Source organism: Rutilus rutilus, assembly GCF_951802725.1.
Source record: "Rutilus rutilus genome assembly, chromosome: 9".
Lineage (NCBI taxonomy): Eukaryota > Metazoa > Chordata > Actinopteri > Cypriniformes > Leuciscidae > Rutilus > Rutilus rutilus.
Genome location: NC_140223.1, coordinates 12826096 through 12851529, shown reverse-complemented (window position 1 = coordinate 12851529; position 25434 = coordinate 12826096). Strand labels below are relative to the sequence as shown.

At 38.7% G+C, this 25434-nt stretch overlaps 1 protein-coding gene across 2 annotated transcripts in view; it reads right to left on the bottom strand.

The window, feature by feature from the left end:
- Positions 1-25434, bottom strand: part of gbe1b (glucan (1,4-alpha-), branching enzyme 1b) — a 155251-nt gene that overhangs the window by 96006 nt on the left and 33811 nt on the right. For both annotated transcript variants that reach the window (XR_014628575.1, XM_084418074.1), the window contains exons 5-7: positions 24805-24940; positions 19206-19296; positions 14680-14889 (exon numbers count right to left, since the gene is read on the bottom strand). Coding sequence is in view for 1 of the 2 variants with exons in the window: in XM_084418074.1 (XP_084274200.1) it covers positions 14680-14889; positions 19206-19296; positions 24805-24940 (437 nt within the window). In the remaining variant the exon portion in view is untranslated. The remainder of the gene's footprint in view (positions 1-14679; positions 14890-19205; positions 19297-24804; positions 24941-25434) is intronic.

Genomic DNA, 25434 nt, shown 5'->3' with positions numbered 1-25434 from the left:
ACGTAACAGAGGGTCTCTGTCCTGTCTCTCTGTTTTAAACTGTTACTCCTGAAATATCACAAACTTTTTTAATAAGACCAGCATTCAGTTTATCGTAATGAATGGAGCAGTTTCTGTTATACAGTAATTATGTGTACAAAACTTTCTGGAAGACCTGAGTTGTGGCTCCAGGTTCTCAGGCACCAGGCAATATAATTAATCCAACTGACATCATCACTTTCTGGGATGTGTTGCTTCCCAGATGGCGAGAACTCTGCACTGCCTGGAAGTGCGGTATTATTGCGTTGACAGAGTTAGGATTTCACATGATACAGAGTGAAACAAACCTCCTGATAGTGCAGCGAGCATCGATCACAACTACACTCATGATACAGCAGCACACAGACTATTTGGCTCGAGAATTTAAACAAAAACCCTTTGTTTTTGCTCTTTCTAGTAGGAAAAGGGTTCTCAACTTCAACAGATTATTAAAACATTATGTGAAAGGTGAAATCAATGTGATGATCCATAAAAATTGGTATCATTGAGTGAGTGACTATAACTGCTGGAACTGTCTGTTTGCATTAAAGGGATTGTTCAAAGATATTTCACCAAGTACAACATGTTCCTGGATCAACACCTTTGATGATCCTGGAACAACATTCCAATTAACCAATCAGATTTGAGGGACAAGTTTACAGTTTATGTCAAGTTTAGGGTTACAACCAGGGTTAGGTGCTTCTACATCAGTGTTATTCGCCTATCATTTCCCTCTGATTTTAGGGAGAAGTTACTCGTAGGGTTAGGACTTCTGACAGGAATTTTGTTCCAGGGTCAACCAAATATGTTGACCTAGAAACATGTCTTACTTGCCAAAATCAAGGTGACCCTAAAGCGAGTTGTTCACTTGAATCATTACAAATTGAGCCTGTTTAAAAGAGACGGTTCTTGGTTTGAACTTGGGAGAATTGTTCACTCGAAAACCACTGATTCACTCTGATTCATGAACAAAAGACTTTTGTTCACAAATCAGATATTGCAAATCTTTCCTGTAGCTCAAACAGTAGAGCGTTGGCGCTCGCAACGCCAAGGTCATGGGGTCAATTCCCTGGGAAAGCAAGATTTGATAAGAATGTAAATGTGTACCTTGAAATGCAATGTAAGTCACTTTGGATAAAAGCGTCTGCCAAATGCATATGCACGAGCATGCACGAGCTAATCATAGCTTACATTAACTTTTACTAGCAGTGATTTTAAAAGGATTTCTCCAAATAGCATGCCAAACTTTATCTGTCAAGTAGAAACTTGGCGACTGAGGCATCAGTGGGAAGCCCAACCTGTGTTTTGAGCGCACGCCATCGTGTGAATCGTGTGCACGAGCACGTACGACGGCCTTACGTAAACATATCACCAGAATGATTGACACTTAGGAGGACCAATAGTCTTGATGATCCACCCGGAAAAAGAAAATCCTCCGCTATACCTTTAAAAGAACCTCTCTTTTTTAGTGTGAAGAACATTTAAAAAAATCTAAATAAAGTTTTTTCCACTAAAAGAACATGTTGTGAAATGGAAAGGTTCCATGGATGTTAAAGGTTCATGGAACCATAGATGCCAATAAAGAAGCTTTATTTTTAAGAGTGCTGTTCGGCAAATTTTTCACAGTCAAAATTTCAATAGGAATACATGCGATTGGCAATTTTGCATGAGGATAAAAGATGTCCCAGAAGTTTGGTGTAATTTTTTAACACAAAAGAAGATATTTTGAAGAATGTTGGTAACCAGACAGTTGACGGTAGCCATTGACTTCTATATTCTTTTTTCCCCTACTATGGAAGTCAAAGACTACCGTCAACTGTATGATTACCAACAATCTTCAAAATATCTTCTTGTGTGGTCATTTTTTCATTTACATGTTTTTTCATTTACATTTAAAGGTGAACTATCCCTTTAGAACCTAAAAAATGTGGTTGTGAACCCCTGCGGTAATTTACGCCTTAATTTATGCAAATGTTTTGAAACCCCCTTGGTAATTTTTTGAAAAGCTGCACATACATGTGGGACTCAATCCATGTTCAAAACCTCTATGAATACCAATACGCTCAAGCTATAGTGAATCCTCATCAGGTATCCCAATCAGCTTCCTGTGGCATGCGGCTATGAGCATAAATTACCCGTCAGGATGAGAAATTGGAATCAACTCATCTCTAAAGTATGTCTGTATCCTGGTGTTTGGATGATATGTGTAGGCACTTGTGACCAGCCCCCTCCAGCTGAGCATCCTCAACAACTTGGAGTAATGGCCACGTTGCCATAGAAACTTTGTTAAAATGCGAGCGCAGGGGTCCTCTGGCACCGTGAGAAGCACACACAGAACAAGGTAAAGCACCTCAACCGTGTGAAGCCAAATTAAAGAGCGCGAAAGAACACCATCATCATGCCTGAGAGTTTTATAAATGCCAGGTGCTCCGATTCGTGGTACAGCATCCTTAATGTTATTGTCAGAAGAAGGACAATGTGACACTTACGATGCTGCTGGTTCTGGCCGGAACGATAGCTAGCATTAATCCTACATCTTAAACTGTATTCAACTGCACGAACGCTCTTCAACCTCCATTCTTCTCTTCTAAACTTCTACAACAATGCCAAAAGGCCCAGGTAGCAGAAAATGAGAAAAATATGGAAATGAACCATCTTTTGACACTCACACTGGAACTTGAAGCTATTCAGAATAACTTATGAACCTCCTCGCACATGCAAGTCTGCAGAACTGTGAAGATGCCTGATAACATTAGCTTGCTATAAGGAGCAACAGCCTTCATTTGGAGTCATTCCATGCTTTGCCTGATGTATTCAGTGCCGTGCTGATCTAGGCAGCAACATTCATGTATGCTAAATCAAATATATGGATACAAGTCCCCGTCGGACAGGCGCAAATCCCCCAAAGCTTCTTCCAGGACTGAGCAGTTTCCAATTGTTTCTGCATGAGGAGTGAATCAGGCGCCGGGGTGGATTGCAGTTTTCCAATCCACGGGGGAAATGCTGATACAGATCTCCCCGCCGTCGTTTCATAAAGTTGCAAATGGCGAGTTTGCAACTCAGGGTTTGCTATCGCAATACTATGGGGCTGTGGTAATCTGATAAGCGTGCGGCATGGGTGCTCACGCAGAGCTGTGAGCGATAAATAGATTATACTGTGATCAACACACATAGCAAAAGGCCAAATACACAATGCGTTATCGTGGGACTGAGGTAATGCCTCCCTGAGCAGGGCCATGACAAAGCTGCACCTGCACATTAAAGCCATAAGAACAGCTGTTATTCCTTATGGGCAAGGGAGGGTACACGGTGGGTAAAAAGTCTTCAGGTGAGATGGTCTGTGAAGATAAAGCAGGGATACTCAACTTTGGGCCGCACAGAAGAGTCCATTTAGCCTCAAGGGCCACACTTAATGAAATATAATGAAATATTAATCAAGCATAAGATTAAATTTAGTAAACAGTCATCTTGAAAAAGCAAATGACAATAAGCAATTCCAAGGGAGTCCTCGCACCATCTGTGCTTGGGCCCTAAAATGTTAATCTTGCAGTTGCCTACAGTAAATCAGCAAAGACCTCCAAGCAAAAAAGACATATGCATTGTGATAAGTGGACATTTCACAAATCATATTAAAAGTAAACTTTCTGAAGAGCATGGATAATTCACTACTGGGGAGCAGAAGACATGCAGTAGAACATATACGTTTTGGGGGGAAAGGTCTTACAAAGTCATAAATCTATATGATAATATATCAACTTTATAGAATGAACAGTACTGCAAATTGCAGTTACCACAATGTTGACATCACACAGGCCACCAAATGGCTTCAGGCCAGCGTGTTGAGTATCGCTGAAGTGAAGGAACCAGTTACTGACAACACTATGGCTAGAAATTGACAAATGGGCCAGTTTTCGCCTTAACCAGATTACATACAATTTCAAGGGTGTCTGGAAGGACGGTAAAATGCTGTTTCATTTGATTATGAGTCTCCCTTCGTGATTTCCCAACATCGCTACCATTTACCATGAGCATTCAATGACAACATACAAGATGAATATCAATGAAATGGCATGCATTGGTAGTCAAGCCTTTCAGTGCAAGAAAGAAAAAAAGCCATGTGACATTTCCAGAAAGCCAAATAGCTGATAATCTGCCTCAAAACCACATGTATCCTTGGGGAAAGAATGACAGGAAAAAGACAAGTGTGATGATAAACATAAAATGACCTTGCTTCACAGTATGCCTAATATGTCATAAGCACTGGTTCACAGACAGTCACGAATTAACACTACAAGAATACTCTAAAACCGAGGATAATCTCTCAACGGGGATACACTGACCTTATTTGCATTTGCTCTACCTGATATTGTTATCCAGTCTCAGGTGTAAGGAAGATCGCAGGAAGAGGAAAGGTATAAATCCCTGTATCCTCAACATTACAGTCAACCTGCATGAGGACAAATAAATTTACAACCTTGACAGGTCATTTCACACAAGGCGCAGCGGTGAAACGACGGCATCTGACAGTCTGAGAGATGGCAAACAGCCGGGCCTTGTGGGAAACGACGGTTGAGGCACCTCATTTCACGCATCTCACATGCTGCGCCTGTCCTATCTGCAAAACGGCTTCTTCACTCATTCAATAAGAGACAAGCAGCGCAGATTAATGTTTATTGGGGAAGAGATGGATAACACCTGGACAAAATGATGTGACAAGTGCCATCGTCGTATCATTTATTTATTTATTATTGTTTGTTGCATAGAGGACTCTGGAATTCATCCAAAACTGTCAGAATTAGCATTCTTCATCGACATCCAGTGTGCCTCTGGTGAATTCCAGGCATTTGTCTCAATAGAAAGTTTATTAAGTCTCACGGAGAGGTGTTGGGTGAACATGCAACGTGTTCTGATGTGGGATGAATATTCTGTGGAAACGTGGCTGGGGAACCTCGTGAACTTTATCCACTGTTGTCACAGGAAATCTTTCACAAAGGCCAAGTATAATTCACGCTTATTGCACAGCATACCAAGCGTGCCCCATAAAGTCATTAAACCTGCGCATTCCTCTTAGTTCAGATTTTAAAAAAGAGCAATAGCACTGGTGAATGTAATGCACGATCGAAATGTGAGACCACAAAAGAAGATAGCCTCGGGTCTGGCTACGTTTGATGTGCAGAGGGATTTCCGGTGATGACTGATGAAAAATGGATGCAAATGAGCCAATACAGCAGGACACTGGAGGAAGGGATGGATAAGCGTGGAAAGAGCCTTCTGAAGTCACACATCTGAGACCTCTCGAGCGCCAGAGAGAGGGCAGACGTTGGCGATGGCCAAGAGGAAGTGTGTCTCTTCAGGAGACGGGTGGAGAGGAGCGTCGTGGCGGCACAGAGGATTAATTTACTCGCCTTCACAAGGTGTCCTTGCAGCTCTTTGAAACAGCCTATTAGAGGAGCCACAGGAAGCCACGAAGTGCGGCCCAGCGGATGTCTCTGGGCTAGTTAGATCTCTACCACAAGATCTCAAACACTGGCTGTTCGCATTTCCCTGTAGATGCCATCGAGACACGGAGCTTAACAGAGCTAAACAGATTATGCACCAGATGTTTCCATAAAATCACCTTGTGTTAATGACTTTTGCATGTCAAAACGATGGGTTCTACATGTTGAAGATGAGGCAAACATGGAAACTAGATCTTAATACATAATTTGTCATGAATTTTAATAGGCGGTTCTGATAGAACAAGAAACACAAATCTCAATGATAGGATTTTGCCCGAACAACCAGCAAGGTTCCACAGCAGGGGCTTGCTCTTTTTAAGTTGGATTTGTTTGGCATTTTTGCCTATAATTGATATAATTTAGAGGCGACATGAAGAAATGAGAGGAGAGAGACAAGTAGGATCAGGAATGGACATCGAGCCGGGACTTGAACTCAGGTTGTCAGAGCTTTTTGTCGGTAATGGCTCCAACAGCAGATGCTTGCTTGCTAGTATATGTGTATCTGATGTAACCAACAAAGCATGTGGTTGAATGTGAAGGATCATTCTCCACCTGACCCACCACCCCACCTTTCAAGGTCAAGTACACTCTCAAGACCATTTGACTTGTTTTCTTCCAGCCAACAATTTGGTCTTGAAACGTCTTAGTACCAAGAAAGTAATTCCATAATGAATGGTTGATCATTAAAAAAAGAAAAGAAAAAAAGAACACCATTGGTAACTTTCGCCAACGCTTTCTGATCGTTTGTACAAAAGTTGCTTGATTAAACAATGCTGTGCCATCACAGTCGGCAGGGACGTCCCTTTCTGCGTTTCACAAGCAGGAATTAATAGAGAGCCCGACACTGAGATGCATCCAAACAAGCGGCAACAAGAAAAACAGACAAATGAACCGGCAATGACACCGGGGCGTTCCTCTAGGCTTTTACAAATGACTCTTCAGATGGCTGCTGGTTGTGGCATATGTCTGCTGCGCGTTTAATGAGTCCCTCTGAAAACGGCACAAGCTCAATAAGTATTGAAACTGCAGCTTGGCTCTTATTACGGAATCTCTGCGCCGTCTGACACTAACACTGGATAATGTATTGGCGGCAGCAGCTTTTGGCATGCGCTTATTAAATGTGGGTTCAAAAAGGCATTGATAGACTCCACGGAGGCGGCCGGTCTGTCTCTTAATGTGTGACGAGATGAGCTTATAGACGTGGAAGGAGAAGAAGAGAAACTTAATTATCACGCGCCGCGAGAGCACCAATCAAAAGGTTCGGGTTTACCGTGAGGGCCATTAGGGTCAGAGCCAGCTAGCGGCTAAAGTGGCATACTCTTTTGTAGAGCTTACCGCTGTGATGACAGTAATGATTTGGAGAACAGAGCGTTGGGCGGCATCCGTGGAGCCGCATACATTGTGTGTTTGACTGGAAGCCAGAACTGTTCAGAGCAAAGGATTGTAAACACGTCTCTGATACTGGGACACACAAGGGCACTCCGAGCTACTACAAATTTAAGACCCATTTATGTCAATTGCTGTTGTTCAGTTTCAAGTCTTTCATTACTGAAAATCTCAGTGTTAAGCTAGCATTAGAACACACACTGTTACATTGCAGACTGTCATACATGGGCTTTGTTCATTTTGTTTCAAATGTATGTGCTCTTGACCAGGGATCTGCATGTTTCCGAGCTGTAAAATAAAAGGATAATGTCATTGCTTTCTAGGGAAAATGACATTAAATGTTAAACAGCCCTTCATAGAATTTCGGTGTTGATGCCAAAAAAAAAAAAAAAAGAAAGAAAAAAAACCCCAGCTGTTACTGAATGATAATCAGAGCAGACTGCTATAAAAAGACAATGCAAATGCTATGGGCATTAAATTCAGACTTACAATTTATTCACGTTTATACTCTATAATAGTTTGGTCTGCTTATAATGTTTGTTTGTTTGTTTAAGCTTTAAAGAGCCAAAAAGTATTTCATACTATTCAGTAGGGATTACTTTTCTATATGCTTGATGCTTCTTATTAATTGTGGATTTACATTTGCTGCTTTTTTTATGTAATTTTACTGGCAAAAACATCTCCATAATAAAATTCAGGCAGTGCAATGAGAAATTCAGATTTAGTTGCAGTATTTGACAAGGGTCAAAGGGTTAAAACAGACCATTTTATTGCTGCTGAACCCTTTTTTTTTCAATATGTTTTTAACTACCCCGTCCTTCAATAAACACCTCTTTGCATAGACTCCATCACGGCTTCCCAAAATAAAAACACAAAACTGAAACAATTTCAGAAACGTACAGTTGTTTCACACGAACGTCCTTTTAGATATTAATGAGCAAACATGTTAACCATCAGCCATAAAAGACAAGTTTTTTTTGGTTTTTTTTATCAGCTCTTTGTCTTCCAATTATGCACTGCCAACTGTAAACAGTATTCACACACATTATACACATATGCTTGATGTCAAAATTGTGATTTGGTATATCAGATTTGTTTAAAAAAAGCCTAGTTAAGTGTCAACTCTGTTTTGACAGCAAACCAAACTGTTATTTTTTTTTTTTTTTTTGGAAACACTCCTACAGTTTGCTCTAATTTGTAAAGTTTGTTTTCGAGAACAAAAACCACTGAAGTTCTTTTCCATCACAAAGAAAACAGATGCTCTAAATGAAACCTGTCAGAAGCAAACCCAAAATGAACTTTCTATTCAGCCAGGTGTCAAGAGCATCTCTCGAGATCTATTTCACCTACCTAAGATCTTTTGCTTCGACGAATAAGTGAAAATTTCATGCTTGAGTGTTCTGAATGTCGATTCTGTATATGTGTGGAAATACTTCTACGAGTGCACAAAAACAAAAAGAATGTGATATTTTTGTATCAAAAAGGAAGTCACTCATAACTTAAAAATCTGCTGCATGTTCAACATACAAAGACCTGCAGAGTTCAGAGTGAGGTGAACAAAATTCCCAAAACACATTTCCAGCTCTACAATCTGATTGGACGTGTCATGTTCATTTTACAATAGCTGATTTACGCACACCTGTGGCTGTTATATTAAAGTCCATATGTTGATTTACACACATCTAAAGTAATGCTTATGAATGGTATTAGTTGCATTACTTAATACATTATGTATTTATTTTATAAAATGCAGATTTTTAAATCACATTTGAAGTTGATAAAAAAAGCCATAAAAATCCAAAATGGGCTGATTGCACATCATCACCTATTACTAGTAACTAGTAAGTTATGCTTATACTAGAATACAATTAAGAATAGTAAAATGTATTAATTTTCATAAAACAAACAGTTGCATTCGGTCTACACTATACTTACTCTATACTGTCCTGTACAAATAAAAGCAAAATACTCTAAAAGATAAACCTTAAAGTCCCTGTAAAGGCAATTCTAAAAAAAAATTCTAAACACATTATAAATGTTAGAAATGTATTGCTAAAACATATTACAAAGACTGTGAACTGTGAAGTACTGAATTGTGGAGTTAGACCGTTAAACAGTTTTTCACCATTGCTGTGTTCCGGATTTTTTGGGCGGGGCTAAAACGGGGGCTCGATGACGCACTGAAGCCCCTGAGCTCCTGGACACGCCCCTACTTGATGACGCACTGGAGCCCCTGACGCTGCCCCTCCCCCTAACAATATAGCACATTCATTCACATCAGTTTGCCGATCGCGAGTCACTGCCAGGACTATTAGTTACTACAGCTTACAGTTTACTAGCTAGCTATGCCTTCGTCACGGAAATGCGTACTACCTGGATGCGATCACGTACAAAACAGATCGGTGTCCTTATTTAAATTTCTGAAAAACGATCAAGAAGAGGTGGATTAATTTTGTGAAGAGCCACCTTGATGGACAGCTGAGGATCACCGCCAAAACCCGCCTCTGTAGTGATAATTTTACACGGGATAGTTTTATAAACTTTCGTCGGAGACAACTGGGATTCACTGATAACCCGCTGTTACTGGTGAATGGGGCCGAGCCGACTATCTCCCGCCTCGGCCTTCATCCTCCCGTCGCGCCGACAACTGGTTCCATCGTCGGCAGTGCGAGCCCACCAATGAGTGTAAGTTGCCTTGTATGCTTATGTTATAATTATAGTAGGTAGTCCAGGCTCGAACATGCATGGCTTTGTAAAACCTAGGAGCATCCATTCCGGCTGTAGCGGTGACAGTTGAGTGTGGCGACGGCAGCTAAGCTTTCCCGCGAGTGGGCGTGGTTTCAGCGCAGCCAGCGGACACGCCCCCAGCGTTTGAGAGCAGAGACTACTGCTCATTTTTTCAAGATTTTGATAGCTTATTTTATGGACTTGCCGGCTTTTTTTATCATTCAAATTTGGCTGGGTGGCTAATAACACCTTTTTCTGTGGTGTGACAAACTCAGAACACATACTTAATTTTGACTTTACAGGGACTTTAAAGTTTTTTATGTTGTTAAAGTGTCTGTCTATGCTAGTTTTAGAAATCAGTCTGACTCTGAAATTGGAAACAGGAACATGGTTTGTGTAATATTAGCAACACATTATTAGCTGTTTGATAACGTAGTCAAGCCAAAGGCTAATCATATCAATTACTGTTACGTGTCCGACGTTGTAGAGAGAGATACATAAAACACATTAACATTCTGATACATCGACTTATAGACGAGTCTGTATAATTCACTCGTCCACTTTTTCTGAATCAGTTTCTGGTTCAAACATATACGGCTGCATTAAAACAAATACTTCCACTTCCCACTGTGTAGCGTTTACTACTGTGATTGAGTGGAGGCAGGGGTTAATTTGCATATTCATGGATACACGTATTTATATATATATACACATGGGTTTAATTGTATATTATTCAAAAAGTTTCTATGAAGGCTTCATCCTAAGGCTTTTAAACTATATTACAGGGCAGAAGAAACATTTATTGTGATTATTAATAAATGATATCATTTACTAAACATCACATATCTATGCTTTTGGTTTATAAAAGCAAAAATCCACTCCAGGTCATGCTCTTCCTCAAAATGCTACACACATTTACATTATTTCATGAACAAGAATACTGTAAGAAAACTATCCGATCAATTTTTAAATGGGCAACATTTCTTTGAAACAGAACAGCGTGGCAATAATTGCATTTCGAAAGTGATTAGTTGAATTTTAGAGAGCGTATTTAACATCAGAGACAAAAGCAGTGAACGATGAGGAAGGACATACTGATGGAGAATTCACACTGCGCTTTGGCAGAGAGGTTTCATATACAACATTGAAGTAATTGCTGTCAGCCCAAGACGGTGCAGTGGGAATACCGCCAGAGGCAAATAGAGTACAGTAGGTGTTCCAATTTAAAGACTCGCTCAGTATGGGTTTGGGGGGAAAAAAAAGAAAAGAAAAGGAAATTAACATATTAGCTGGCATATGGTTGCGATGAAAAACTAATGGCTACAGAAATACAATGCATTTTTAGCTATAATGATGTACAATCTGACCGGTCGAATATAAGTTCCAGCTACTTGCCTTGAATAGAATCTACAGTAACTGCAACAAGTCGATTTGACCTTGGTATTTAAAGGGACAGATCACCCATAAATGAAAAGTCATCATGTCATCCCAAACCGTTTTAAGCCGTAGAAAAAGCAGAAGAAAGTCAAGCGAGTTTGGAAGGACATGAGGGTGAGAAAATAATGACAGAGCGATTCCTTTCACTTGGTCTACTGTGGGCTCCACATTTCTAAGCCTCTTAGCTCTTTAGCATCGTCTCTTTGTTTTCAGAGATGAATGAGTCTAAATAGGCAAATGCTGCAATGATTATTCATAAACAGAAAGCATATTTAAAACGCTTTAAGAATTTTACATGAATATTCCGTTGCGTGAGATAAGGACATGTTAATGCTTGATTATGGGCAAACAAAAGTGCTGATGAGGTGAACTAATTATGGAAGCATAATTCCATGCCACATTATTAATTACAGAGATATAACCTGTGAGCACAGCTCAAGAGCGCACACACACACACACACACAAACCCACATAGTTCCAGAACAGTAAACTTGAATGGTTGGTGTTAATTTAGGCAAAATTAAAGCAAAGAAAATGTATTAAAGGAATAGTTCACCCAAAAATGTAAATTAACCCATAATTGATCCTGGCTCTTCCCAGCTTCGTAATGGCATTGAATAGAGCCCGAGTTTTTGAAGCTCCAAAAAGCGCATCCATCCACCGTACACATAATCCATCCGACTCCAGTGGGTTAACAAATGCCTTCTGCGTGTATATGGCGTAATCTTAGGTGAGAATTAACGAACGCGGATCCAGATAGGATAGAGCAAAACAAAACACCGGTCACGAATTAGAAGTCTAAAACGAGAAGTTTTAAAGAAAAAAGTCAGAGGATTTCGATATAAGAGAAGAGGAGCTACGTCCTGTCATACGTCGGGTCAGAGGTCACCCTTCCGCCGGAACTCGAATCTCTCATGAACATGCGAATGGCCGTTGCTGGAAGCCAGTGATTATAGTTTATAAAGTTTTAAATAAGGATATTTTTCTTACAAAAACCCATTGCTTCGCTTCAGAAGGCCTTTATTAACCAACTGGAGTCATATGGATTACTTTTATGGAGCTTCAAAAACCATTACAAAGCAGGGAAGAGCCAGGATATTGTTTAAAGGGATACTTCACCTCTGGAAAGATGAATGTGTATTTAAATTGGGTCATTTATGTAGTAGAAATGTGAAATTATTTTTGAATTTGGAGCCTTCTAGAATGAGAAAAGCCAGAAAATGTATTTCTGGCGCATGTGGATGAAAGACAACAACTCCCAGAATGCACTTGCTTCGCTGCCCTAGGAGGCCACTCCCAAGCAACGCCTACTGGTTAGAGAGCAGTTAAACAACAAAGCTAAGCTACTAGTGAGTTTCCGTGACAAAAAACTCCGTCTGCCCGGGTTTTTGAGATCGCACAAAATGTCCGGGATTCGGCTTTTGCGTTCTACAGTCGCCATTCATCATGTTTACTGTGGCGAGCAGGACGAGGCCAGGGCCGCGGGAGAACGACGCGAGGCCGGTGGCGTTATTACTGATGCAGACGCATCGGTCTCGTATCTCTCATGGAGGAGCGGGTATTTTCTTAGCAATGGTAAAACGCACATCAACCGATCACTTGTTTAGCGTTCATGTAAACTCTACATTCAAATTCACAAATTGGAATGAATTCAGTTAGATTGACACAAAAGGTGTGCATGTAAACAATGAATGGCAACCGCAGAAAGCAAAAGCTGAATCACGGACATTTTGGACGATCTCGACGGCCGGACATGTCCGGGAAAAAGAGGATGGATGGTAACCCCTACTACTCAGCTTTCTCCACAGAATAAGAACCCGTTAGCTTAGCTTCCAAATAAAAGATGGCTGACACTGTTTGTACATTCAGTGAGAGTGAGTGAGATCCCACCCTCTATGGGCGGGTTGAAAACATGCGGAACGAGCTCCTACTACTGGCTGTAGTCTTTAGCCTCTGGCCAAAAAATCCTCAGATGACGCAAAATGATGATTATTGCGTCATCGGAGGATTTTTTCCAGACAAAAAATACATAAATCTCTCGTCTCAGGGGGATATGAGGGAGGAAAGCATGGTAATTTGAAAACACTACAGGTCTTCTACTGATACAAAGCTTAATGCTAAATCCTGAAGTATCCCTTTAATATAACTCAGAAGAAAGTCATATACACCTAGGATGTCTTGCGGGCGAGTGAATTATGGGAAAAGTTTCATTTTTGGGTGAACTATTCCTTTAAGAATATGCAAAATATAAAACAATTAGAACTGCTGGTTTAATGTCTTAATTTTGTACTTATATCTATGTTTTATCATACAAAAAAAAAATAGTGCATCTTAAGAAACTTTTTTAAAACTGATCTACTTTTAACTGGTGTGTGACGAGACACGAGATTGGTTTCACGAGACCGAGACGAGATGAGATTTTTGCACAGTGTTTTCCTCAATGACAAAATTAATGATTGCAGGTGCATTTTGAAATGTTTCAACTAATCATTTTGTAATGAATGTCATTTCAGTTCTACATTCGGAGTATGAATTATCATATGCATAGAAAGACAACAATATACAAGCACTGTAAAAGGTTTAGCCACAAACTCAGCTGACTGGCTTCTCTTCTTTATGATTTCACATGAGTCTCTTCAGACCTTACTGTACATGAATTATGAGCTTAAAAATAATAATAAATAATAAAAATAGTATAAAAACAAAATACGGTACAAAATAAAATATTTATAGATTAATTTAACGTAAAAAACAACAATTTGAATCGATTTACCGCCTTTAGGATAACTAAACTGAAAAATTCTATAGCTAGTGTTAGCATGTTGCCAAGTTAATTGTGCGCTATTCTAATAAACGTGAAAATACACAAACAAATAATAACTGTTTATTAATACTATTCATTTTTCAATTGATTGTTCAAATATTTATAATGAATATCTCCCGCACTGTCCACCAGATTTAATCAATTTTTCACTGAGCTTGTCGCCATGCATTTTTGGGATTGCACAGAAAATAAAAATCTATTTATTTAATTACTTAATTAGCTTGTACAAATTATATTAGCTTGTCACAATAAATGCATTTACACTTACGTGCAAAGTATTAAGGTTCATTCACGACATGTCGTAAGTACCGTAATTACAAGATTCTTACTTGTAAAAAGTGTTCACGTCCTCGTAGAACTTGAAAAGTCTGAATTTTCTGAAAGCTCCGACTCGGACCACCTGACCACTACAAATTCATTTTGGCGTTGACAGTGTTGCACGAATGTCATCTCGTAATTACGATAATTGCGACATGCATACGTGAATGCAGCATTAATTGAATGCAAAATTTCCACTGTACAGTAGTTTCTAAGGAGCGTCTTCAGCCCTGGAGAATAACCTGGCAAAAACAAGGCATCTTAGAAAGCAAAATAATTATTGGAACAGCCTTCCAGTCGAAAGCCTTCTGTAAGCAGCTCACTAGGTATTGGAACAGAGCCTAGATTTTAGAACAGAGCTTGTATTGTTACACAACGCCGTGTAACAAAAGGTGTTGTATGAGGAGAGAGCAGAGTAACTTATGTGAAGCGTGGGGTGTTTGAAATGTGAAAAACAAACTTTAGTCTCACCTAGAGTAGTTGAAGAGTCTGCTATCCCAGAGGCTGTGTACTCCACGGGGCCCACTGTGGAAGAAACAGGAGTCAGAGCCGTCAAAGCGGTTCAGCCCGTCCTCGGTGTTCTTGGAAGCGTGGCTGTGCACCACATCAAGCAGGACGATGATACCCAGAGAGTGAGCCACGTCAATCAGCTCCTTGAGTTCCTCTGGGGTGCCAAAACGACTGGAGAGAGAGAGAGAAGAACAGATGAAGGCAGATATCAGAGCAGTCTGGGCAGAGGTTGTCTGTCAAGCTGTATGATCTTATTCTTGGGATGAGCTTGAATCTAGCAGTAGTTTGGGTGTTAAGCCCAATTCTTTTGAAAAGTACAGAGATACCTTTCGGGGTGTATTGCAATACACAAGATGCACGCGTAGGCTTGCAGAATACAGACCATCTGCTTTCTTCAAGACGTGGTCAAGAAAATGTTGAGACATTGTTGGAGTTGGGATGGAGTAATGATGGCTATCGATTAATTGTCATAATGCAATAAACAATCAAAACAAAAGTTTTGTACATGTAGCCTCATTCTCATCTCAAGGCCTAGATGATTTCTTTTAAGGCTTTAAACACTTCAAAAAGGCATAAATTATATTTTAAAAGTCATGAATAATGTTATTGTATTTACAATTATTTCATATATTTATTTTTATTTGAAATGTATCAACTTTTATAAAAAATTTTATTAAAGGAATGGAAAAAATGGAAGTTAAACTAAACTAAATACATTTTAACTACTCCAAAATAATATCATATATATATATATATATATATATATATATATTTTTTTTTATATATATATATATATATATATATATATATATTACAAAAATATAAATATATTAAAAAAAATTGTCGTTTTTCAAATATATTTGTAATCAGTGTTAGGCAAGTAACTCAAGTAACTCTAAAAATGTAATTAATTACTAGCTACCAATTATCTTAAACAGTGTAATTAGATTACTGTACTAATTACTCTCTCTAAAAAGTATTAAAGCATTACTTATTACTTTCTAAATCCCATATCAACCTTAACCAGCTGAACAGTACAAGAATTGACAAGAATAAGCTTCTCTTTTAATTCTCTCAAATAAATAAAATAAAATTGCATAAATTATTCTTGAATTGACCAAAGCATTAAAAAGGAGAAGGTTACATTAAAGTATACATTTGGCGTTTAATTTTGTTCTATAGTCTATACAGTATTTAACGCAATTACATCAGAAGTAACTGTAATTAAATTACAGGAAAATGAAGAGTAATCCCTTTACTTTACTTTTTCGCAAGGGATAAGTAACTAAATTACAGTAATTAATGCAACACTGTTTGTAAAAATATATTTCAGATTTGTAATTTCAACATGAAAATTGCAATAACATGGCCCTGAGAAATTTAATTATTTGTCATAAAAAAATAAAAAAAACTAACAAAAACTAAACTAAACTAAACTGAAAGGATGAACTAAAAATAAAATGGAAATAAAAACTAAATTGTGCTTTCCTTTATAAGTTTTTTGTTTTTTAGGCTAATATCAAGAAGAGTGGATCCATTGGCTAAGCCAGTTGACATGTTCAGCTGCTCAAACTAACACCAAATAAAGTCCCTTTTAAGTGGCACAGTGGCGACACGTAACGGATCGCCCCTTTTGGGATTCGAACTTACAACCTCCTGGATACCATCCCAGTTCTGCCACACTACATATGTGTGTGTGCTTATCTCAGAAATACGTCCCCCTACACAACAGCTGTGTTTAGCAATAGCAGCAGTGCGAATACATCAACCGTGCGGCCCAATTGCCGTGTAAAAACAAACAAATATGGCAGTAAATAAAAATCAATCTCAGATCGTTTACACCGTCATGGACGCTGAGCAGAGGTCAAAGCCTCCATTCGGGGTGACATATTGCTCCTTGCGGAACAAAGGGCGAGAGTGGCGCGTTTCCATCAGCGCTTCCTCACGTATCTCCTTCGTATAATTGCTCCATGAAGCTTCATCTGTCCTCCAGCTATCATCATATCGCTTTCCCCCGGCAAACGGGACACAACAATACCCCTCCCCTCGGCCTCCGCCCCTTCCCAGCATCCAGACCTTGCACTTTTTAAACGGCTCAGGGAGATCAATCATGGGTGAAATTACTCTGTATACATTATACTCACGCTATAGGCTGTCGCCAGCGCTAGCTGGTAAGGGCGACCGATGGAATAAAAGCACATAAATAAAGAATTCCGGCCTGTCTTCCTTTATCTGAGGTCTCTACCTCTCCACAGGATTAACTGCAAATGTGTTTACAGGGAGATTATCGGCCCCGTCAGAAGCGCCTCTATGTGATTTGGGGCCACAGAGTCTTCAAGAAGTGTGCACGACTAGAGTTTTTACTGAGGAGTGTTACACTTACCTCATTTTAAACATTCTGAAAATTAAAATGAGTGGCCGGTACCATTGGGTGTCTAGTGAGTGTCAACTAGTGTGCCCAACAGTTGATTTTCAGGGTGTTTTTTTTTTTAATCTTTGACTCAGAGTTCTGATGAACGCTGTTGAAAGTGGATCGGACTGAACAGCACAACACACTTGAAGCCAATCAGCAGTAGGGGGTGTGTCCACTCATGATGGGGAGGAGAGAGTGAGCCAATCAGAAGTAGGGGGCGTGTACACTTATGATAGGGAGGAGAGAGAGTGAGCCAATCAGCAACAGGGGGCGTGTAAACTTATGATAGGGAGGAGAGAGAGTGCATCAATCAGCAGTAGGGGGTGTGTCCACTCATGATGGGCATGAGAGTGAGCCAATCAGCAGTAGGGGGCATGTCCACTCATGATGGGGAGGAGAGAGAGTGAGCCAATCAGCAATAGGGAGTGTGTCCACTCATTATGGGGAGGAGAGAGAGTGAGCCAATCAGCAGTAGGGGGCGTGTCCACTCATGATGGGGAGGAGAGAGAGTGAGCCAATCAGCAGTAGGGGGCGTGTCCACTCATGATAGGGAGAAGAGAGAGAGTGAGCCAATCAGCAATAGGGGGCGTGTCCACTCATGATGGGAGGAGAGAGAGTGAGCCAATCAGCAATAGGGGGTGTGTCCACTCATGATGCGGAGGAGAGAGAGTGAGCCAATCAGCAGTAGGGGGCGTGTCCACTCATGATGGGGAGGGGAGGGAGAGTGAGCCAATCAGCAGTAGGGGGCGTGTCCACTCATGATGGGGAGGGGAGGGAGAGTGAGCCAATCAGCAGTAGGGGGCGTGTCCACTCATGATAGGGAGGAGAGAGAGAGTGAGCCAATCAGCAATAGGGGGCGTGTCCACTCATGATGGGGAGGAGAGAGAGTGAGCAAGAGGGAAATTTGAAGAAAGAGAGATGGCTGAGGGACATTACAAAAGACAAAAAGATCAGAGAAGAAGGGTTATGATCAGGCAAGAGCTTTGGGACACGCATTAATATTAGAAAAGCTTTCCAGCGTGAACCACGAGCAGTGTTGAGGAGCGATTTCGAAACACGCTTTGTGAAGCTTCAAAACCTTTGTTTCGAACCAGTGATTCGGAGTGCGTATCGAACTGCTAAAGTCATTTGATTTCAGTAAACAAGGCTTTGTTATGACCACAACTGTCATAACCGAAATTTCAATGATTCACCACTGGGGGCGATCTCTGTGAACCCATGAACCATGTCTATATATGATTTTTGCCTGATCTTGGATCAATTTCATAAATTTATAGACATTTAAGACATCTGTCTAATAAAAAAGTTGAAGAGTGGAAGTTTAAAGTCTCCATAAAAAACAAAACAAAAAACAAGCCCTACAATATAATAACACACATTATAAAGACACTTAATTTTTAATGGTATTAGATGATTTGTTAATTGCATTTAATAGATTACACCTTCAATAAAACATTGTTTTTATGCTTTTTTTTTTTTGCTGAGTTTTCGCTGCATTTAAACTGTTCTGGCCAGCAGGGGTCACCAGCATGTGGCTTCGAAAGCTTAGCTTGCATTTATGAAATATTTAGGGGTCTCCTGGAAAAAAAAAAGTTGGGAACCACTGGTCGAGAGCATGTTTACATAGAAAAAAGCGCAAGTTATTGAGACACATTTTTTCTTTTACCTTGAATGAGTTGAGCAATTTTCGACTTTTTTTTATAGGTAATACAAGATTCAACAAATTTTTTTAAAGTCAGTTTAATGCAATTTAAGTTGAAATGCCTTAAACATCCAAGGTGATTGTACTTAAAAATATAAGGCAGCAACTTTTTTTTTACAGTGTAAGGGGTGATTCACACAGAACATAAAATGTGAGAGGCAGAGAGATGGAATTAGAGTTTTTAGAATGAAGGAGATGCTGCAAAATACACAAGACATGAGTGCAACGGTCAAACACGTCCATATGCTTACATAGCAAAACAATGGAAAAGCAATGCAGTGGAATGAAACAGTGGAGCGAACAGCCCCTTAGTCAGAAAACAAGATTTATAAAAAATGGATTTGAACATTTTCCAGTTTCAGATATATTTACCTTGATGCTGCGAAGAAACTCGTGACCTGGTAACCGAAGCTAGCGTAGTAGGCATGTTCCATGATCGCCATCATCTGAATACAGTTATAACCTGTGCGTATGGCAATAAAGAGAGCAGTGATTATTAGCATATTTTGTCATTGTTTGCTCATTCACATGCTGCTCCTAATATGAATTTCTTTCTTTAGTGGAAAATTAGATATTCTGAAGACTGTTCAAGTCAGTGAGCTGAACTCGGATCGAATCAGTCTGAACATATCATGTTCTTTTGGATGAACAGGTTGGTCAATTCCAGTGACTCCAGGCACAGATACATTTCCGTCTTTTCATCACACAAAGCTATCATATGGCTTCAGAAGATATGTACTGTAATATAATGTATGAGTGATCTGGAAAACCTTTATGGTCATTTTTGGAGCTTAACTCACTAAAGAAATATAAAAATCCCCTAGGGCTGCACGGTTATGTGAAAAAAATTGATAAAAGACTGATAAACACTGCGATTGCAATTTAAAATACCATTTTTTTATTAGCTCCAGGTTTGCTCAGCTCTTTGCTCTGCTTGTTTTGTTTGGAAAAAATATATATATTACAAAAAAATTACGGCTGCTAATATTTTATGATTATATAGCAATATGACAACAACAACAACAACAACAATAATAATATAAAAAATATATATAAAAACAAAAATCATAAAATAAATTACTGAATAAAAATATTTAAAAAACAAAAATCATAAAATAAATAACTCAAAAAAAATAAAAAAAAAATAAATTATATATATATAAAAAATAAAAAAATAAGAAGAAGAAGAAGAAGAAGATATTAATAATAAAAAAATATATATATCAAGATGTGAAAAATATATAATTCTAATATGTCTTAATTTATTTTTTAAACGTATTTACTTTAAAATATCTAATATCTTATTCAACAGAAGAAAAAAAGTGTGGATATTTACATGGCATGATGCATACAGGTGAGTAAATGAGAGCATTTTCATTTTTGGATGAACTATTCTTTAAAGAAGCTTCAAATTTTGTAAAAAAAAAAAAAAATTGGCTACACCAAACTTTTTGTTGTGATTTTTAGCTAAGTTTTCATGCAAAATAAACATGTGGGAGCCAAAAAAGTACAAATTCTGCTGTTACTGAATTTGTGTAGCCCTCATGGCAGTGTGTTCGAAATGCCCACGCAGAGTACGATGGCTTCACATAATTCATAAACATCTGCTTTCGTTAACGAGAGGATATTATACAACACTCAACCCCTTGACAGGACAACACTAAAACAAATACTGGAGGTACAGCGGCAACCGTCAAACACAACGAAATGGCTTTTTTTCTCTGTCCAGTACGTGTCCACTACAGAAGTCAGGTCTTTTATGCGAACACAAAGAGCCACTGGGACGCACCGTCTGAATGGCTCATCGGGTCACACGCAAGTCTTATCAGCCCGGATCAGCCACAAAACCAGCATTTCGTTCCCCCACGCAAGCTGTAGCTGCACTGACACCGCTTTGAAACCGTACAGGAAGGACTCAAGAGGGAAAATCCAGGCTTGTCTCACATAGCTTTTTTTCTTTTTCTGAGCAGATTGGTTTATTTATTTATCTACCTAGCTATCTTCCTCGCCCTGCTTCAGAGAAAGTTTGGATTTTTGATGAGGTGTGACAGCACCAGGGCCTCATCTCACGCGCACACACAGAGCACTTTTCCAAGCTTTTTAGATGCCAGAGCCACAGTTGTCTAGGGAAATGCAAACCAGTTACCACAAAACAATGAGCACTCCTGGGAGCCACAGACACGGTATGTTTTAATGCATGGACATATGCATGAATTATTCTATCATAATATTTGTTTTTGCGAATGGCATCGTAAGATTTTACTTGGGAAGATGGTCAATTTCCATGTAAACATTCAAGCACACATACTTCTGTTTTGCATACGAGCACAACATACTTTTTTTTTATATATATATTTTCAGAGGAAAACACGAGTGGTGCAACTCACAGGCACCATGCTGGAGTTGGCCTGAAAGTTTTCAATGATTTCCCTGTCTCCGAGATGCCAAAAGAACAAGGTATTTCTATATAATTATTATGCCTACATATAGATGGGGTCCTCAGGGGCCTCTGTGGCCCTCTAAACCAGATCTGTCTGCATTGTCCAAAATTGTCCATCCCATGTTTCTATGATTTTCTAGCTCTAAAAGTGATATTCTAAAGTTGAAATTTTGATTTAACGAGGCCATCATCAACACCAACCAACACATTTCCATGTGATTAAATTCAAACCCAAAATCAATTACAAAAAATTAAAATACAATGTGTAAGAAATTTTAAATAAGAGATTTACGCCTGTTCATCATATAAAGCTTTTGATTACAAATTTAAGAATCTATTTCAGATATGCTTCCTTACATAACATCACGGTGAAGAATATTGTATTTAGCTTTTAAGGTTAAGATGACTCTCACACGAATGATTCTGCTCAGCAAAGTTGCAATTCCTGTTTCACCTTTTGTCTTTAATGGCTCGAGCCCCAGTCCCAGACGTTGAATCATTAGGTTGATTGGATTAGCTGTAGGGGAGACTTTCACCTTTTGTCTTTAATGGCTCTGGGATGGCCCTTGGAACCGGAGTTCCTGGCCAATATCAGCATTTGAATAGTTACGCTGATTCAATTGGGACTGGTAGCGATCTCAGAGTAGGGTGTGTTCCTACTTCATTTGCATGCTTTGTTCAGAGTCTCCGCCTCTATGTAATCCCTCCCCCTTGGAATGTATATAGCCACAATGCATACTGTATTAGATTTAGATTGTTGGATGACTGCAGCCATGCTCAGCGAAGTCCTCAATAAAGAATAACTTCTGCTTGAATGATATCCCAACATCTCCTGGTCTTGCTTCGATGAAGGACTAAAAAGTTCCCAACAATAGCTTCAGAATTCTTGAATATATATATATATATATATATATATATATATATATATATATATTTTAAAGTCCTTCTCCTCCCTCTTGCAGTGACATCTCTTCAATGATGATGTGTTTACTGACATGTGGGCGGGGCAACCTGTCACTCACATGAGATCGACCAATAGCAAACCACAACCATCCAATCAATTCCACATGGACAAAATAAAGTCCACCCTCCATTTTTTCTACTTCAAAAAACCGTTTCACTCGTGTATATGTCACAATATGGAAGAAAAGACTAATCGCAACTTCCATTTCATGCGACTTTGACAGTGAGAGTCCCCACTCCCTTTCATTATATAAAAAAGTGTGACCAGAACATTCTCCACAGAACTTTGGATTTTAGAACTTTGTAACTGTTATGACCCCAATCGCTAAACCACAGGCTTCTAAACCTCATCTTCTGTGTCTGGTGGGTGCTTGAAAATACCCCCAGCATCTCCAAAACACATCAAATACACCTCTCTCCAACCCTCATCCACGACAGCACTAATGAACACTCCACACGGCGACTAAAGCCTGTAAACAGGGTGTTGACCTACAGAATGGGGCTTGGTTGAGAGAACAGCCTCCCCAGAACATTGGCACCAGGGCCAGTCGCTCATCATCAATGCGGCAATGTCTGTCAGTTTAAGCACCACTGCAGCTCGGATACTTAGTGATGAAGGAGGAATGTTGGCAGGTAGAATATAACCTCTCTCTGGGCTAAAAATAATGTTTGGATCCTTACAAAACAGTACTTTAATGGTACTGTGGTGCAGTGAAGTACTGGATGAGTAATTCTAAGGTACTTTGATATATACTATTGCACAAAATGATACATTTACATTTATAGTCCGCTGGGATATTTTAAAAGAATAGCATGATGTTGGTATATTTCCACAAAAAAGAAAAAAAAAATCCTGTATTATGGTACTTCAGTACTTCTGTGTAATGCATCAAATGTATAAAGTGCTTTACAGACCTGCTACTGATGAAGTCCATTGTGCTTTTTGTTAGCCGAGAAAAATGAAAGTGTGAAACTCTTTTTAAGATCATAACATTGTGGAAATGAATTATCTTCCCCATCTGAATTGTCAAATGTCTTCTTTTCATTTTAAAAGTTTAGCTAAAACAATTATTTGAGGGAAGAAGAGTATTAAAGCGGGTGCCAAATTCTAAATTGAAAGTTGAAAAAGGACAAGTGTTTAACATTTAGTTTCAAAAGACCACAGAGAACAATTATAAATGTTGAATGAATAAAAACGGTCAACGTGACATGTACATGTATGGATAAAATAATTTGTTTAAAAAAATGTATTTGAAAAAGAAATGTTACTGTCAAATATGCTAATTAATGTAAGGCAACAAAATGAAATGTGACAATACTAAACAAAAAATAAAGAATTAAATAAACTAAGAAAGAAAATAAAGGATGTGTTAAAAAAAACACATTCATATTTAAGGTGAGACACTACAGGTGAATAGGGTAACATTTTTAACTAGCAGATATCACCATGACACTTTCCCAGTTGATTACCTACATTAAGATGAGAAAAAAAATGTATTACAAGTTTTCTGTGATTTAATGTTTAAATATGCAAATTAGGCTATATCTAATTAAATATGTGCTAATTTGCATATATTTAAAAAAAAGAAATCTGAGTATTGGATAAAGCCAGGTTAAAATTTATTTTTTCATTGTGTTCACATAGTAGATGGGGAAAAAAAATTACAGAGGGATTTATGGATATCTACTTTTGTTATCCTGTAAATCAGAAAATACTGTCAATAGCCTTAAAAAAAATGATTTTCGCCATGTTTTTTGGAATAAAATGTTATATAAATCAGGCTAGGAATAATATATTTACAAATCCCTCTGTAAATGTCTTCATAATATAACTAGGTTCAAGACTGGAAAGTTTGGTGTATATAGGTGCTACTGAAGTGGAGATTTCGGACTTGGAGTATGAGAGAAAAGTCATTTTGAGAAAACGGGCTTTAAAGATTTATCATCAGCCAATGAGATTGCGCATTCAGCCCTTTTACTTTCACGATTGGTTGCTGATAAAAAGGAAATGACCATATTTGGATCCGACAGGATTGTACAGGAGAGAGAGAGCTTTCCAGCGGTATATGTGATGACAGGGTGCCAGCAGAGATCGCAGAGCAGCATGTTGATTTAGAACGCAAACTTATGTTGAATTTATGAGAAATCTACAGACACAAACAGACAAAATGTAGTAAAATAAAGACCTAAATGTGTATTTCAGACTTTTTTTCACCACAAGTCTGAAAGAAGACATGTTATTGAAGACAAATATCCAAAAATCTCAAAATTGACCAGTAAAAAAAAACTATGTTTTTGCCTGCCGTCTCGCCTTAAATAAAATAATGTATTTGAATGAAATATTACTGAAAAAGATACTAATTAAAGTAAGGAAACAAAATAAAACACACACACACACACAAAAATACAAGCAACAAAACCAATAAAAAATTTATAAAAAAAACTAAACATCACAACATCAAAAATAAATAAATGTTTTTTTTTTTTTTTAAATAGTGAGGATTAAGCAACTTTGAAAGTCGATTCTCATTACCTCAACAGTTTTGTGTCAACGAAGCAGTCTCTTACCGAGATCTTTGATCCTGGGCAGCACGTTGTGTGTAAAGTTGCTGTAGGATGCCACTTTGCCCTCAGGAGAAGCGATGCCAACGTGGGACTCGTATATCCGTAAGCTCCTGGGCTTCTGTGGACGAGGATGCTTGTGCTGGCACAGAAAAAACAGCAGGGAAATATTTCTGCAACAATTCTTCATCCAAATTTAACATCACAGTATGAAACAAGTCCATGCCAATACAACTGAAGATAAGATGGAGATTCTCATCGTATCATGACTGGAGGACATTAACAAGCATAAATAATTCATAGTCTGAGGGGATGATGTTAATGTCTTGACTTGACATTAAAGCAAAATTGCAGTAAGTAGAAACCAATGAAATGGCTCATGATGCATTTATAAAGCCATTTTCTTCATCCCCCTGATTTCAGACAGTTTGCTTTGCTTGGAAACTTTAATTAATAGGAAATACACACACAAACACACACATGCGCACACACATCCTTATCAAAGTAGGAAGCTTATTTCGCCATGGAATAAACTAATAAAAAAAGGTAATTGTGACTTCCCACAATTCACTTTTTTTCTTCACAGAATTGCGAGTTTATATCTCACAAGGGAGAGTTATAAATCACAAAATAAAC